The sequence below is a fragment of the Staurois parvus genome, unplaced genomic scaffold, assembly GCF_062004578.1.
Source record: "Staurois parvus isolate SC_StPar_1 unplaced genomic scaffold, SC_StPar_1.0 ptg000019l, whole genome shotgun sequence".
NCBI lineage: Eukaryota > Metazoa > Chordata > Amphibia > Anura > Ranidae > Staurois > Staurois parvus.
In genome coordinates, this window is record NW_028317815.1 from 13,819,324 (window position 1) to 13,837,603 (window position 18,280).

Genomic DNA, 18,280 nt, shown 5'->3' on the forward strand with positions numbered 1-18,280 from the left:
TATTTTTATTTTTATTTATATTTGTTTTCATTTTATCTTTATCTTTTATTTATTTTTATTTTTATTATTTTTATTTTATTTTATTTTTATTTTTATTTTCATTTTTATTTTTTCATCTTATATTTTTTATTTTCATTACATTTATATTTATTTTCATTTTTATACTATTTAGTATTCATTGCTCATATATTAAAGAAAGTTTTTTGTAATAGTGAGGCATTGTTTAATACTTTGTTCGTGTTTTTCCCACTGGGGACATGTGGTAATATACATGTCGCTTCTGGGAGATAATTTAATAGTGTCAGGAATAACATGAAAAAAGATTTCTAATTGTATAGGCATTTACCTCATCTGTAAGGGACTCTCACGTCACGTTACAGGAGGAGTGGTTTGTTTGATTATCCCGGGGAAGAGTTTGGACCAATTGAAACGGAGGGGTGGGTCTTTGCTGGGTATATAAGGGAGCCTCAGACAGGAAATGAACGTCTTGAGAACGCCCGATGGGAGGGGCGAAACGCGTTGACGCATTTCCGGTTTGTACTCCGTACGTCTGACGTCACTTCCGGTGAGTGGAGCGCACGCTGAGCGGTGCGTTCCAGCGGCCATCTTTTGGGATCTGTATATGCGGTGTCTCTGTAGAGCTTCTGCTGAAACCTGGAGCTGTGATGTGAGATTCCGTGGGAGGTTGCCTTGCATCTACTGTTTATCTGGAAGAAGCTGATCCTAATAAATATGCCTTTTTAAATTGAATTGAATGTGAGTGACCTTAATCCTTGATTTCACTTATGAATGGTGTCTTACAATATTATACTATCTGAGATTTTTTTCTCCCTGGTCGGATGGTGGAGCCTATGGTGGAGAGGAGGATTCCTATAGAGTGGATACGAAAGAGGGTGTAGGATCCCATAAAATTCCTAAGAGGCGTTTTTTTCACCTTTATCTGGTGAGTGCATTTGATATTGGTTTTCACGGGTGGAAGGTGGAAGTTCCTCTATATTAGAAGAAGAATTTGAAAATATTTTTTTCTTTTTTTCTTTTTTGCACTAATATTTTTTGAACTTTGGTTTATTTTGATGGACTTTATCACGGATCAATTTTTCACTTATGTTTGCACTTTGTAATATTGATTTTATGTAAAGGTCTATGTTTGCGCTGTTTTTTCCTTTTTTTTTTTTTTTTGCAGTTTCAATAGAGCAGGAAATAATTCAACTGGCCACATACTAGTAGATTTTTGTTGAAACGTTTAATTTTAGGAATGTGTGTTTGATTTTGTAATTGTTAGTGGGGTCAAATTAATTTCGTCTTCGACTGTGGCAACAAGAAAATTAGAAGGATCAAGATGGAAATGGTTTTCTTGAACGAACCTCTAACAATGAATTTGGTTTTCGTTCAGTAAAGCACATTTGTTTCAAAACCACTGATCGCTCAGTTCTCCCCCTCCGCTCTGAGCAGAGTGGTGACTATCAGTCTCTGACACTCTGCTCTGCCCCGCCAGCGCTCAATGGAGTGCTGGGCTGTGGAGAAGGAAGGAACAGCTGGCTCAGGCTCTCAGCGGCTCACTGAGAGGCTGAGCCAGGTGCCTGTCCAGACATCTGGGTGGATCCTGACTTTAAAGTCGGGATCTTTCCCCAGCCTCGACCATCTGAGTGACATCCGCTGACATTGGACTTTAGCCTGCTGTCTGCTGAAAACGAAGATCTGAACTCCTGTGACCCACAGGAGAAGTACAGCCAAACAAACATTGGCTGTACTTCTCCTTTAAGTCAATGAAGCAAAAACGTTTCAAAACTCTACTAGTGTATGGCCAGCTTTAGTGCCTTTGCAAAGTTTTTACTACTGTTTGTGTACCTAACGTTAGTCAGCTGAGACCGTAAACATTGCTGTTTGGAACATTGCATTTGTGGCATGGAAGGGTAAGGGGTGTGTCCAATCCCTGTAAAAAGACAGCTGCTCCGAATGAAGTGTAGCAGTCATAAGTGTTTCCGCTGGAACTGAGGGACCTTTGTAAACAAACAACACATAAAGTTATTCAAAACATACTGTTTTATTATACCCTGAGTTTACTGGTATTTGTTTTCATAAAACTACAATTGGGCTTTAACAAGCAGTAAATGAGCTTTGAAACATGCTTTCACTGACTTCTGTAACTGCAAGCACTATAAGGCAATTCATCCCTAAACTTGATGCAGAGGCCCTTAAAGGTGACCTGAACTACAGAAACTATACCTAACAAAGGCAGGAAGGGGACAAACAACTAAGCCCTAGTATTGTCTGTACTCTCCCTGGAGCTTATCCTTTACTTAATACTGACTTGCCCTGTGTCAAAATTTGCTGTCTTCAGAACCAACCTGTGTCACTGTCTACAGCTCTTCATTTTGCAGTTGAGTCCTTTGCAGGATCAGTCTGCTGTTTTGCACCAAGATTCCATTCTTGGTTCTTGTTCATCTGTGTAACAGCTTTCTAAACCCTTGGAAAACTGCTTTTTCAAGTTCACTTGTTTAAGAGCTCGGTCACACCATGTGCAGAGATGTGAGGTTTTTCTGCACGCGTTCTGCAAGGAACCACCACAACACTAGTATCATGTGTGGCTTTTTTCTGTGCAGGCATCTAAAACGTATACAAAACTCACTGAAACGTGCATGAAACTGATGTAAACTTGTGGCTCTGCAAGTGAAATCTATGCATCAGTTTTTTTGCGTGTATAGTGTGAATGAGGCCTTAAGGTTCTTGGCGAGAAATGCTGCTGGACACTTACTCTGAGGTCTTTTCAGAAATGTTATTTATACCTGCTCAGTGCACTTGGGAGTTGCCTGAGCAAAGACCTCTCTATCTGTTCCCAGGCTCCTGTACCTTAATCTCTCATACCCACCTATGACCTCTGCCTGTTTTTCGATGATCTTTCTTTGCCCATAGATTAATAGTTTTTCATTCAGCAAGTGGACTGAACAGAAAAAAATTGAATGGATTCCTCCATCCACACAGTCGCGGTAGATGGCAGAATCCTCCCCATTGTGCCGCTGTCAGTATATACATTGATCAGTATCTGTAAGCTGATCCAAGAAAAAATTTCCAGCATTCCTGTTCAACAGAGGTTGATAGTTAGATCAACTTCTGTTGAATGGGAACAACCATAGATGGAGCGAAGTTCGGCTGATCCCTGCGGAACTGGCCAAATTTCAATCCATCAATGGCTACCTTCAACCACCTGCCCTGACTTTTGCCTGTTTCTTAGATCCTTGTTATTTGCCTGTAGTGACCTTTGCCTATTTTTACAATGGCCTTGCCAGCTAATTTTGTATCATGCTTTGTTTCTGCTTGCTGTTAGCTGTAGCCAGAATTCATTTCTTATATCTAGTTTTAGAAATGAATGCATAAGCAGGTTTCCAGAAAAGGGATCTCATACATGTAAACATATTTACTTAATTTATTTTTTTTCCATCCCAGATCCAGATAAGCAGTCCATGCATAGTATACATTCATAAATTATCATAATCTTTTATCTGGGTAAACCACTGGAAAAATACAGAGAATGAGCAGCACACTGACTAATGAATTGTTAGACATCTTCAGAGCTGGTTTTAAGCACTGAGTCTTCTCCTAAGATTTTACACAGTTCATTCAACCTCAGCTGCATTTTGGGTATCCCTGCAAGCTGAGACTCAAGTCTTTGTTTTTCTTCACTTAGCGATAAACGTGTAGCTGTATCTAGCTGTTCGAAACGCCATCCTCCTTCTCCATCAAACTGCAACAAATGGGTGTGATATTTCCTGTGGAGACATAATTGAATGACAATTTCAGGGGAAAGCTCCTTACATATTTACTGGTTCTGAAATTTAATTTCTAAAATGAGTAATTTACATAAATGTTCAAAAGTGCTGCCTGAACTGCTGAACACTGCTACGGTACAGAGTAATCCTAAGCTGAATAAAGGCGGTGCAGGCAGCAGTAGAGGTATTTCTTCACTTCTCTGCATGTATAGCCTTTATTAGAAAGTCTGTGTACGTGGAAGAGTTGCATAAATGAAAATAAATTCAAAGAACCGTACAGAATGCTATAATCACTTTAAAATACATTTGCTGTTGAATTCTTTTAAGTAACATTCCAGTCAAATCCTAACTATACCTAAACCTACTCCCACCCCAATTTTAAGCCTATTCTATCTACCCTGTAAGGAAAGATATCTGTACTTTACTGTACCTATTCTGAGGGTGTTCCGATCTTGTCACAAGATCAGGTCCCAGTGCCGGCTTCAGTGTACAGGAGAGAGCAACGACAACGGATGCAGAGCCTTTGCGATGCCATCACCCATAGGCTTACTGTGGGGCATCTGTTGTTGGCTGTCCCTCCTTTACAATGAAGCTGCTACTGGGGGCCCTCAGTATAGGTAAGTATACAGATCTTTCCTTTCACAGGGTAGTTAGAATAGGCTTAGAATGGGGGTGGGAATAGATTTAGGTTTAGTTAGAATCTGACTGGAATGCAACTTTAAGAGCATGAACCCTTCTAAAGCTAATAAGACCTGGGCTTAAAATCATGCACAGTGAGGTCTTTCTTTGCAAAAGTCTTGGGAATAAAAAGAAAGGTTCAGAATGATAGCCTGTATTTCATAGAATGCAGAATTGTCTTTTTATATTGGAAGGTTCAAAAAGGACTGGATACTTTTACAGGTAAAGCAGAAAACCCCATTAGGGTTTCACAACATTGATAGTGAATGGATTGCCTGCTAGCTGGCCATAGTGTCAGCTCTTTCAAATGCCTACAGTATATTCTGGGTAACAAGGGGCTGAGCATGAATACACATATGGTAAACATCTTCATGGAGTGTACTGGCATTGCTCTGTAATTTAATAACTAGTTTTAAAAAATACTTACGTAAATGATGATCTTTATATGGTAGAAGTATTGAAAGCAGGAGAAATTGTTTCTTTAATTAGTGTGGAATAGTCTTAGACTGTTACGATATTTATAATAGTGACATTAAAGGGTACTATAAGTATTATGTTAATATGATCTACGTAGATTAGATCTGACCTATCCTCACCACATTAGTGTTTTGAAATCATTAGATAAGCATGTGTCAAGCTGAATTTTGTTTAAAAATAGAAGTGAACTTTCCCTTCTCTGATCTGTCTAAAGTAAAACTACAGGGTCAGCTTTCTTTTTGCACTAATATAGTGCTGCTGAATCCAGACAGACTGTGTACCTTTACAGTGTACAGTGCCTTGGAAAAGTATTCATACCCCGTAAAATTTTCCACATTTTGTCATGTTACAACCAAAAACGTAAATGTATTTTATTGGGATTTTATGTGATAGACCAACACAAAATGGCACAAAATTGTGAAGTGGAAAGAGAATGATAAATGGCTTTCAAAATTTTGTACAAATAAATATCTGAAAAGTGTGGCGTGCATTTGTATTCAGCCCTTTAGTTCTACAAAAAATTCACTCTGGGGGTTGAATACAAATGCACGCCACACTTTTCAGATATTTACTTGTAAAAAATGTTGAAAACCATTTATCATTTTCCTTTCACTTCACAATTATGTGCCAATTTGTGTTGGTCTATCACATAAAATCCCAATAAAATATATTTACATTTTTGGTTGTAACATGACAAAATGTGGAAAATTTTGAATACTTTTTCAAGGCACTGTAAGTCTAATGAACAAGGCTTAAACAACTAAACCAAGAAAAAAGCAAATGTCAGATTATGATGTCATAACCAAAAGGTTTCTACTCTACATATACTGCATGAATAAAAGACCTGCAGACCCCTCAACAAGGGTTGTAGGGAAAAAGCCCTTGTCATCATCAACATGGGGGCAAGTTTCTCTGCAAGGTGGATCTACCCTGGCAAGATACGCTACATGTTGCGCATGTGACCTGGTAGGGTTCATCAGGATAGGGATTTGTGTGCATCTTCCCCTTTTACTGGCCTGCGAGGCTCAATGCTCAGGTGAGGATCTGCTGTGGATTTTTAGGGGGACCACCTAGTGTGTGGGAGTGTTCTAACAACATTCTATATCACACCCTTATCTAGGGTAGGGGTCTGGTCTAAATGAATGAAATATCTGACTGCTCTGTTTCCAAACAGAAACTAAGTGGCTTGTAGCTGTCATTTTGCCAGCAATTTAAACACCCTTTTTTTCTTTGTGAATTTAACTTTTGCTGTAGTAGGTTGTATGCCTCCTAGAGATGCACCATTTCACAGGTTGAGTAAGTGCATCCCTCAGTTATGTTATTTAAAGGAACTTTGTACTTTTAACATCTGATTTTCAGCATAATTAAAATTGCTTGTTTTGGTACATGTTCCCTAGGGCAGTGCCCAGCCCCCATGCCACTTGTTTGGGGATCCCTATTTTAGAAAATGTCCATTAATTGTTTTAACACTTAGCTCCCATTGACTACAAATCGGGTTTGGATTTGGCACCCGATTTTAGTAATGGTCGGTGAACCCAGGCACAATCGGCTCATCACTACTATTTAGCCTGCCAGTGAAATATACCTAATGCAGCTTCCTGTGATAGTGTGACAACAATGCTGTACTGCTCCTGAATTCAGAGTAGTGTTGTCCCCTTTATGTACGCTGTGCTTGTTTGCACTAGAGTTGGAAGAACAAAATGTTGCAGGTGATATGGCTATCTGCATTCTCACTACTGATTCACAAGCCTCTAGTTTGTCAATCATCATATAGCCACACCTAGTCCTGACCACTGCTTTTTTGTATTGACAACACTGTCTCTGTTGCTGAAACCTCTCCATTTTGAGCTGCAGTGTCTGGGAAAGTGAGCGTGTGAGACACAAATGAAAGAGGATTTGACTCAGAAGGGAAGGTAAAGGAAGTTTTTGTTTACGTTAGGAGGCTTGTGTATTACAGATTTGTAAATTGTTTAAACTGTCATAGAGGAGTTGTACTTGAAATCTTGAAAAGCACTTTCCAAACACAAAAACTGACTAAATGGCAAACCTGTCTCTAAATATTTAATATAATATATATTTAATTCTACATCTACACGTAGACAATACTTGGTTGAAAAAGCATGTGACCACTGCCCTCTAGTGTCCCAAAAAATAACTATACCTCATCTATCTGAATAGTACACCACTTAAAGTATAAAGGAATCGGCGTGCTAAAAATCTCTAAGAAGCAAGACTCACTGAATTCTGGGAGAATCTGCAGAGCTCAACATTTCTTTTTAGACTGTAAGCTCTCATGAGCAGGTCCTTCCTAATTTTCTTATCCTGCATTGTATTTCTGTCTTGTTGTCAGTGCTGTGTAAATTGTCAGTGCTACATAAATCCTTTACAATAATATTTGCCTGGTATGACTGGTGCCCCACCCCACTTTCACCTCGCACATGTACATACTGCAACTGTATAGTGTGGGCCTCAGAGTTCTGACGAGTATACTTGGAGTGTTTGTTGCTCTTTTTGAACATTAGAACTTACACAGTAAGCATAGTAATCAACAGCAATCAGAATTCTCTCTTCTCTTCATATTAGTACAAATTAGAGACACAAAAAAACTGAAAACTATAACCCTAACCAAAAATATAAAAATAAAATATAAATTCAAATAAATAAAACTGTTGCCTCTAATCACTGATGTGCATTCCCACACAAAATACAGTACACAAATGCGGAGTACGGATCAGAGTCAGATTCAAACAGGTTACTTTGGATTACTAAACACAAACATTAGTAATCAAGGCCCTATTCAGACCTTTGTGTGTTAAAAATGCACATATTTTTAATGTGTGTGTTCTGCTTTGTTGTGCATTTTTAACATGTTTTCATGCATAGTGTAAAAAACATGGCTGTATGTGTAAAAATGCACTGACCTTTGGGGGAGCCAGTTTGGGCAATGAAAGAATGCCTGCTAGTTCAGAACCAGTAGCTGGGTTAAGTTTGGGATGGGTTTGGTCAACAATACGGAGAGCCTGGAGTGAGGAAATACTCCCGTGTGGAACCAATAAAGTGGCAATTTAAGAGGACAACCTGTGGGTATCCAGGCAAGGGCTACTATGTCATCCCTCCTGTTGAGGCAGCATCCCAAATGGGGTTAAAGGAGTCCAAAAAATAAGGCGCATGTGTTCAGGCCTGTTTGTGCGAAGAATAGACAGGTACCCATTACAATTGGAAGACGGACCTGAGCAACACCCTAAGTGTTGCTTTTGCTCCATTTTGCTGGAACAAAATCTGACAGGAAAAACTATGATTTTTTGCTATGTCTAGAATTAACAGGCCATTAAATATGGGCCCTAAAACAAATTCTGACATTTGGATTGGCTCGTAAGTTTTGTGATGCTGAACTTTGCATATGTTTTAATATGTTTTTCTGCAAAATCCATAAAGCAGTATGACAGCATGTAAGCAAGTTCTTCAGAAATGCACAGAAAGATGTTAATAGTGCCTAAGCATAAAATCTATTTAGTGGATATGGCCAGGTAACTGTTTAATTACGCTTATTTAAAAACAGCCAAAGCAAGGATTTTGCAGAATTGTGAATATTTAGTCTTCAGTTATTATAACTGTGCCATCTTACTAATGAAAGATTACATTTGCTCTTTATTTAGCATAACTCTGTCTAAGCCTGACATTCAAAGGCAGGAATACTTACCTCTGCTCCAATGGTCTGACGACTGCAAGGTCCTTCACCATTATCTGCTCTTTGGCTTCTTCTGGTGTTGGTCGGCGTGGGGTGAAATCATTCCTGCACACACACGGAGGTCATTCATCCTGGCACACTGGCACCATGCTGTAAATGTAGCTGCACATGCGTAGCTCAGGGAACAGGGGGGTATATATATTTTATTGCAGAAGAGGCAGTGCATGACTCTTCTTCAATAAAAATCCTGTCTGTTTGTAAGTTTTTTCTTTTTACATTAGTTCTGTATTTAAAGTGTCAGGGGGGCCAAAATCACCTAACGTTTGACAGGCATTGACTGTCAACTGCCAAGCTCTTACACACTGAAAAATGGGTGAAACTCTGTAAAATTGGGCAGTTGTCAGGCCTTGGCAATGCCAATTTTCAGATTCATATTATGAGAGACTCTGTTAAAATTTAGTACAACTTACTAGCACAGCAAGCACTGCCTGTATTAGCTAAAGCATAACTATACTCGCTTGAACTCCCGTGATGTCTCGTCTGCAAGCTCTCTCGCCAGAGCCGACCTCTCCACCTGGTCTTTTGGATTTGGGATCTTCGAGCCTTGTTGATTGGACGATGTCAAAACTACACATATGCAGCTCAGTGTATATTGTTAAGAAGATTTCAAAACATACAGGTAAGAATCCCTTATTGAAAAAGGGAAATAGTGGGGTTTATTTACTAAAGCTGGAGAGTCCAAAATCAGACTCCCTTCTGCATAGAAACCAATCAGCTTCTAACCTCATCTTGTTCAATGAAGCTTTGGCAATGAAACCTGGAAGCTGATTGGTTTCTATGCAGAAGGGAGTCTGATTTTGGACTCTCCAGCTTTAGTAAATAAACCCCACTATGTCTCATCTGCAATGAAAAGGCTGCCTATTTGCTAATATTTAATTTGTTCTGCTTTCGCCTGCTTTTTCAAAGTCTGTTAAGTACACTCTGTGCATGTCTATCAGTCTGTTTAACTTTGGTGCATTATAATGTGCTCTCTGCAATTAATAAAAATATGAGAATTTACAACCAAGTTCTATGACCTCTGTAAGTGTACTCAGCCTGTGCCTCATGCATTTGATACAGAAAACAAGTCTCTAATTGGCATGTGGCTGATGACAAAATAACTGCTGTTTTTTTTTTTCTCTACTTGGGGGGCAGATATAATCCAGTATAATAATACTAGGGGGTGGACTGCTATTTTCTTTCACAGAATTGGATCACTGATCTGTCACAGAACTAGTAGTCGACACAAGTGGTACAGAATGGGGGATCATGCTGAAGAACGTGACAATAGAAATGTAGTTAAACTTTAGCAAAAGCTGATGGATGGATGCAGTTTTTTTTTTTATTCTTGATTTTCACTGAAGTGGTGCGAATTAGATCAGTTTTTAAGTGCGATTCAAGGAGCATCTGCGATGAGATTAAACTGCGATTCTACTTTCATAGCAATGTGTTTTAACTTCGATTTTGCACTTCCAACTCTGGATGAATGCCCATGGGCTCTCTCTCTCTCAAGTCGCACATGACCCTTTTTCAAAATGCACTGCCTATGGACTGCATAGATGTGAATGACTTCCATAGGAATTCATTTTATTTTCCCTGTCATGTGAATAACAGCGGTCTAAAATACATCCAAAACCACATCAACGTCAACCAGAGCTTACTTAGGCCTTGATTTTTTTTTTATTCCAGGGAAATATGACTCCTATAGCTTGACTTTTCAAGTTCTCATGGCACATTGGAGATCCCCATGGATCACATTACATGAAAGACAGGTAAATTAATTATTCTTTTAGGACAATAATGCTTTATTATTTGCAATGCCATTTGATAGACAGATTGTAAATTAGGCACAGATGCTAGTTATAAACTGATAAGCTGTTAGCTGTTCATTTTGTTGGAGAGTTTAGCATGCCCTCATCAATAGAGGTGCCCCAGTACCTTCACTAATATAATTTTTAATGCACCATCCAAATCTTATTGCTGCTCTCGGTGTAGTGCTTACCAAAGAGAAGGCCGATGAGTTATGGAAAGGAGGCTTATCCCATCATCTTTGGCAGCTTGAAATATCTTTCCTTCCACGTCTATGCTCACAGCGCTGGTACATTCATCTAGCAAAGCATATTGTGGCCTTTTGTTGGAGAAATGAAAAAATAAATAAATAAATAACATGCACAGACATGCCTACTAATATATGGTACATTGGTTTTCAGTATTTCCTCCACAAGTAACAGACGAAATCCCTTTGACTTATCCAACCTACTTCTTTATGATATGACATGCTTTAGGGCAGGAGTCCCAAACCTTTTAATCAAAGGGCCACTTTACTGTCCTTCAGGCTTTAGGGGGTGCCAGACTGTAGCCAGTGGGAGCTGAAATTGTTGCAGTGTTAGTGGCAGTAAGCAGTGCCCCAACTTTCATATTAGGGGGAGTAATAGAGCCCCACTGTTGGTGTCTAGGGCCAAATAAAGACAAACAAAGGGCCGCATCCGGCACCCGGGCCACAGTTTGCAAGCCAATGCTCTAGATCTTGAAAACCTCTCCCAGTGATTAGTTACAGGCCCATAATTTAATTAATTTTACTTTATATTTATATAATAAATACATAATATATAGTATTTCTATTGCAATAAACAAAAACAATAGGCCACTGCTTGTGCTTGGCTAAGCTCAAGCTGCCCATCCATTTCCATGCAGATGAAACATACAGTATGTAATAGGAAATAGCCCTCAAAATTTATAGGATAAATCTATAAGAAAGTGTAAAATGCCTATAAATATAATTCTCATCCATGCATAACTAACAGAAATCTACAGAAATTAACAGACTTCTATCCAATGATTGTGTCTCCTCCACCTAATTGCCACCATGGCCTTCCTTTTGCTATCTATCAAAATTTAGGCATTCAGAAAGGAAGAATGTGCTTTAAAGCTGTACCATTATAAATATTGGTAAAGGCTTCCATTTCACTTTCCTTTCCTCTAAGAATATGGAACAATCTGGTCCCAAAGCCCGTGGTGATTCTTTATTCACCTAAGCAGACATTTTCCTTCTTGTTCGTTCTCCTCCCTATACACTCACTATCATAGCATTGCCTTTTTATTTTAGTGTGATGAAACAAATAATGATTTTTCTTGGCTATAATAAAGTGGGTCTAAAGTCATAACATTTTTTACCTTAAAGTGGTTGTAAGCCTCAAACATGAAATATGAACAAAGCATATCCCTCTGTAGTATGTACTTGTCTCCATCCCAAGCACTAAGTGTAATTACTATCTGCTGCTTTGTTCCTCTGCTATTAGCATGAATCACTTCTGACAAGTTTTCTTGACACCAAGAAAAAAATGGTGACAGGGGAGGGACCTCCAGCAGATTGACAGCCTCAGCTCTGTTCCTGTGTGCTGTGTAAAGGGGGTGCAACTCTCCCCCCCCCCATCAGCTCTCAGAGCTCGTCACTGAGTGTAACTTTAGCTCCCCGCCCCTGCTTTTCAGAGCTGAGAGACCCTATGTAAATTCTGCACTTTGTGTAGATGTAGGGGATAGACGACTGTAGATAAAGAAGTATAACCACATTAGGGCAGTAGAACATCCAAATAACCTGAAAGGGGCATCCAGTGCATGGTGCCATCATCCTGTACACAGTTCACCCCAAAGGCCAAAATATAAGGACACACCTAAGCAGATACGTCCTGTCTCTACCTATATCTGAAATTATTTTATATTCTCTCAGTGCTGTAATAGTTTTTCTTTTGGTTAATGCAAAATAAAATGTACAATATTACAAAGTGCTGCTAGCATTACCAGTTCCATCCTAGATAAGTGTACTGTTTATTATTTATTCTATCTATTGATCCAAAGGCACTGGGATAACAGTTTTAATTATTTTTAGAGCCTCAAATTATTTTCATCCATTCTCTGCGGTCAGCTACTAATGGCATAAAAAAATAATGCATTAGGCGATGGAGACTGCAAAACAATTTCTTAGCATTATATGTAATTAATTTTATTCTAAGCAGCAGAAATATATTATACTTACTTGTGATAGAACATTCGTGCCATGCCCATCCTTTGCTTCTCACCTCCTGACAAGACATCCTTCCAGTCTGAAACTGCATCCCATCCTGCAAATACAGAAGTAAAATAAACTGCATTTTCTACATAATGCTCTATTAGACTTATTTAATAAAGCAGTGTAACAAGTAATGATGATGTAAATTATTGCAGTAACTACTCAAATTTCACTTCAGTGTAGTGAATCAAAACTGTCAGTGAAATGTACGCTATATTGCCAAAAGTATTGGGACACCCCTCCAAATCACTGGATTAGGGTGTTACAAACTGGACCAAATGGGATAGGCACAATCTAAATAGTATCACTGCTATTGCTACTGAAAGCGCACCTAAAGTTAAGTCCAATAACAATTTCATATAGGTTTCAAGTTTAAATTCTGAATTTTTTCGTCCCATTTCTTTAATTTAGACTTTAGTTGTGCTGCTCTGATCAGTTTCTTGATTACGGTTCTAGAAACAGGTCTGATAAAATGTAATGAAGCAGCCAATGGGCAGAATGGAACACATCTATCTAAAGGGTGCATGGGGATGCGTTCTCTCACTTTTTCACTCAGCAGGAAGTCAATGTATCATTCTCCCTGCTGGCTGTTATAAATACAGCATTAGATTAATACTTAATGTAATGAATGTGACTAATACTCCTTTAAGGACTAGCTGTTTCTCTTAAGGACCAAACCAATCTGTGGAGTAATTTTGTTTTATTTTGCATAGAGCAGGGGAGGGTTATAACTCCTGTTAGTTTTTTGTTCACCATCTGTGTCCCATTGCAGAGATTTCCCTTCACTTCCTGTCCCATAGCCATTGCTAGGTGAATGGTACAGGAAGTGAGAGGAAATCCCTGAAAATTAAGTGACTTCTTTGGGGACCCCCAGAACTACTGTCCTCATTGGAAGATTTCCTCTCTATTACTTTTCTGGGGACAACCCAAAAATTTTGATTTTCTTTTACTTTCGCCTTCAATGATAATGGTAACAGGACAGATAGAGAGGGTGAATCTCCTTAACAGGGACATAAACAGCAATAAAAAAAAAAACTGACAGGGTTGTTTATCCTTCTCCAGTCTATCCAAAACTATAAAAAAAGTTTTGATATTATACTTGAAATAGAAGTATTTTGCTTTTTTGTTGTTGTTTACATTAGAACAGCTTCTGATCCCCATGCATGTCTAGAAAAAAACAAAAGTAGTTCAAAGCAGGTCAAATGCCCCTGTATTAAATTCCAATTGATCACAGGAATGTCTCAATCTCAGGTCAAAAGCAATCTGTTTTTTCAGCCCAATGCCTGTCAACACTGGTCCATAAAGAGATACGAGATACTGTATACATTTAATTCTGCATCATTTCCTTCTTAACACAAAGCTATAATTATGCTGTTTGTACACCACATGGTGAAGCCATTTATAAAAGAAAGATATTTTTGCTTAACATTGTTTTTTTTTTTCAATGCAACAACATGAATGAAATCTAATAAATAGCATATAAATTTAACACGAGCTATTGTTTATTTTTCTCCATATTGCCACAAAATTCACTGGCTTAAGGCCAGTCTAATATTGGTGGTCCTTACCCAATGCTAGAGGAGTCCAAAATTGGGTATAACTGTTCTTTAGACAATCTAAGTACCTCTTTTGTTATGACAGTGGAGCTCAAACCAGTTTTAGGGAAGGTAAAATAACTATACATAGCCATTAGATATTGCTTAGATATTTTCATGGCAAGGAAGAGCAGCTAATATATGCTTTAGTACCCTATGCTTTCCTAAGCTATACAACTCTACCCACTCACACAACTACATTGCACTGGCTGACAATATCACTCATGCAAAGGATGAGCAGGAAGAGGATAGCCATGGGACCCAGCAGAGCAGGAAAAGCTTATATCAATGAAAGTGGGAATCCAAAGAAGAATGTAAAGGAAAAAAAAAAGGTATATGTATGTGTGTATGTATGTATGTACTGATGTACTGTTTATATATATTTATAAATATATATATATATATATACAGTATATATACACACACACACACATACATATACACTATGTTGCCAAAAGTATTGGGACACCCTTCGAAATCAATGGATTCAGGTGTTCCATTCACCTCCATTGCCACAGGTGTTTAAAATCAAGCACCTAGGCATGCAGGCTGCTTCTACAAACATTTGTGAAAGAATGGGTCACTCTCAGAAGCTCAGTGAAATCGAGCATGGTAATGTGATAGGCTGCCACTTGTGCAATAAGTCCATCCGTGAAATTTCCTGGCTACTAAATATTCCACAGACAACTGTTAGTGGTTTTATAACAACATGGAAGCTACTGGGAACAATAGCAACTCAGCCACGAAGTGGTAGGCCACTTAAAATGACAGAGGAGGGTCAGTGCATGCTGAAGCGCACAGTGCGCAGAAGTTGCCAACTGTCTGCATAGTCAATAGCTAAAGCCCTCCAAACTTTGTGTGGCCTTCAGATTAGTACAACATCAGTGCATACAGAGCTTCATGGAATGGGTTTCCATGGCCGAGCAGCTGCATCCAAGCCTTACATCACCAAGTGCAATGCAATGTGTTGGATGCAGTGGCGTAAAGCATGCCGCCACTGGACTCTAGAACAGTTGAGACGTATTCTCTAATCTCACTGGATGTGACGTCACTACGCATCCACCATGGGGGGGGGGGGACGCGTCAACATATTTACGACTACGGTGGATGTGTAGTGACGGCACGTCCGGTGAGTGGACCGCATGTTGGTTTGCGGCGCTCCGGATTGACTTCCTGCCTTCATTAAGGGAAGATTGTAAACTTGTATTACCTACTGCCAGTCCACTTTTTCAAAGGAGGATTTCATATGGATTTGAGCCTTATTATGAGCCTTTAAGCGTGAATATAATGTTTATCATGTAGTGCATTAAGGGCAGCATTTTTTAGAATTAAGAGTTTTATACAGTATTGCACTATTTGTGTTCTTTATTTGTTTTTCATTACCATCTAATCGTGGGAATCATTTTTGGAGGATATCAAGTGCAGATGTATCTGGGGAGGATATACCCCATCTTTAAAGCTTGTTTGACTCTTTAGCCATACCAGCAAAGTGTCCACTCCATTTGGTGAGTGGGGATTGGATCATTAATCACGGATGGTGTGAGCACACTTTTTTGAAGATTTTGTTGAGCACTATTTCTGGGATTGGAGCACATTCTTATATACTTTTGGGACTTTTGTTTGGACTTTTTACACTTTAAAAATTTTTTGTTTGCGCTGTGGAGTGTTTATATTTATATTTGATCATTTTTTTTCCTTTCATGAGCAGCAGCATTTAGATTTGGATTATATTATACATTTTTTTCTTTCTTTGGCACAGCATTTTATTTTATTCACTTTTAATATTTAATAAACACTAATTTTCAATAATTCTTTAAAATGATGTATTATGAATGAAATCAGTTTGTTATATGTAAATGTCATGTACCTCCTTCTCGTTGCACTATATGGTTAAGATGCACAATGTCAAGAATACGCTCAAGATCTTTGTTCCGATATCCTTTTTCATGCATGTCTTCCACTGAGTCAGGATAAATTACTTGATCCCTTAGAGTTCCTATTGACATGTAGGGCCTGTAAAACAATGATCTGATTAAAATGTTTACCACAGTTTGGATGTATGCCATCTATGAAAAAATGTTATACTTACAGAAAGTTATGTACCTGAAATATATTAAAAATGTATAAGTGGATACAGATGATGACTGGAATAAAGCTCTAAAGTTTGGAAGAATGTACATTTCAACTACATACATTATACAGGCTGCATTAAAAAAGTGAAGTACCGCTTTTTGTCAGTACTCACTCCCACTTCTTAATCCTCACTTAGCGGAGGATGATGTTGGTTCCTCTCGACTCCCCCTCTGCAGCCGCCTTGGACACAGGAGGTCCCAGCAGGCGGATGCAGCAGACTCCCTGTGCCATGTGATCTTGTGCATGCGCAGTGGGGAGCCAACTGTGATTCATCAGGAAGTTACAGTCAACTTCCAAATACAAGACGCCAGCACTGGGGACCTTCAACATTGGGAAGGATCCGCTGCGAGAAGACAGTATTGTAATTTATGGACTTGTACGTATAAGGTTTTTAAAACTCAGCAACTACAATAGCTGCTGACTTAACTTTTACTTGGTAAATTCCTAAGAGAATTTAAATACAAATAAATTATGCCCAAAGTGCCAACCCAACATTGGCGTTTTTCAAATGATGTGGCAATGTCCTACAAGGCATGCCTACTGATATCAAATGAAAGTGAATGAAAACCCTAACAATGAATTTCTCTTATTCACTTTATTTTGCTCTTTTTTAAAAGAGAAGTAGGGCGGTTTTATTTCCTATTTATACTTACCTAGGTGGATGCAGCATGGGTCCCATGCTGCATCTGTCCCCCACTGGATCTAAGGAGGAGAACTCAGCAATCACATGATCGCTGAGTTCTCCTTTCAGCTCTGAGCAGAGTGGAGACTGTCAATCACTGCTCTCTACTCTGCCCCCAAAGTGCTCACTGGAGCGCTGGGCTGTGGTGAGGGAGGGAGCGGCTGGCTCAGACTCTCAATGCTTCACTGAGAGGCTAAGCTAGGTGCCGCTCCAGACTCTGGGGTGGATCCTGACTTTAAAGTTGGGATCTTCCCCCAGCCTGGACTGGCTGAGTGATATCAGCCGGCAGCAGACTTCAGCTCGCTGTCAGCTGAAAACGGGTCACAGAAGTGCAGAATGAATTGCACTCCTATGATCCACAGGAGAAGTACAGCCAAAAGAGCTTTGGCTGTACTTCTTTAAATATACCATTGAAATAGTTCTGTTATATCTATTGATCTTGTCTGAAATCCAGAGCTATCCTGTGCCGTGTGCATACTTTGTGTTATCTCAGGGAATTTAATTAGCTGTCTGAGATTTTACTACAGAACTGGGACTACAGAACAATTAGTCCTTATGTAATGGAGATAAGGAGAAGAAGAATGTTTAAGTAGTTTAGCAAAAGACATCTGGGTAGGGTTAATACCATTCAACCCACAAATATGCTGTATTGTAAATATGCTGTATGTCACACCAAGAGTCAGGAGATTTCTGGCAGATCGGACAGGTATTTTTCTGAACTTGCAGGAAAAAAACATGGGGAAATAGGCATGTACTGCAAAGATGTACTTCGTCCTAAAATGTGCATCCTTGGAGACTGTTCCCAAATAAACCTTAGCTACTTTGTAGATCCACAGAAGCTGACTTGCCGAAAATAGAGGCAACAGCTTTAACAGGGTGAAGGAAGGTTTCTAGTAGCACAATCACACCCAATACAACTATATATATATATATATATATATATATATATATATATATATATATATATACCAAGTTGGAGATAAACCCAAAAATAAAATTTCATAGTCCTCCAAGTTGAGATCAGGCCTAGTATAAACAGTCTTAACCTTTAAAACAAAGATACTGTACTGTATCCGTAAGGTTCTGCAAGAAGTCCCCAAGAGTTCTGCTGTGTTCTACCCGTCCATCTCAAGCAAGCGATGGGTGAATCACATC

The 18,280-nt window shown here is 38.9% G+C and overlaps 1 protein-coding gene across 1 annotated transcript in view; it reads right to left on the bottom strand.

The window, feature by feature from the left end:
• Positions 1-2,025: 2,025 nt before the first annotated feature.
• The window catches only part of ABCD2 (ATP binding cassette subfamily D member 2), a 50,352-nt gene continuing 34,097 nt past the window's right edge, over positions 2,026-18,280 (bottom strand). The window contains exons 7-10 of the mRNA XM_089685002.1: positions 16,178-16,323; positions 12,683-12,767; positions 10,652-10,777; positions 2,026-3,767 (exon numbers count right to left, since the gene is read on the bottom strand). Coding sequence (XP_089541128.1) covers positions 3,557-3,767; positions 10,652-10,777; positions 12,683-12,767; positions 16,178-16,323 — 568 coding nt within the window. The 3' untranslated portion in view covers positions 2,026-3,556. The remainder of the gene's footprint in view (positions 3,768-10,651; positions 10,778-12,682; positions 12,768-16,177; positions 16,324-18,280) is intronic.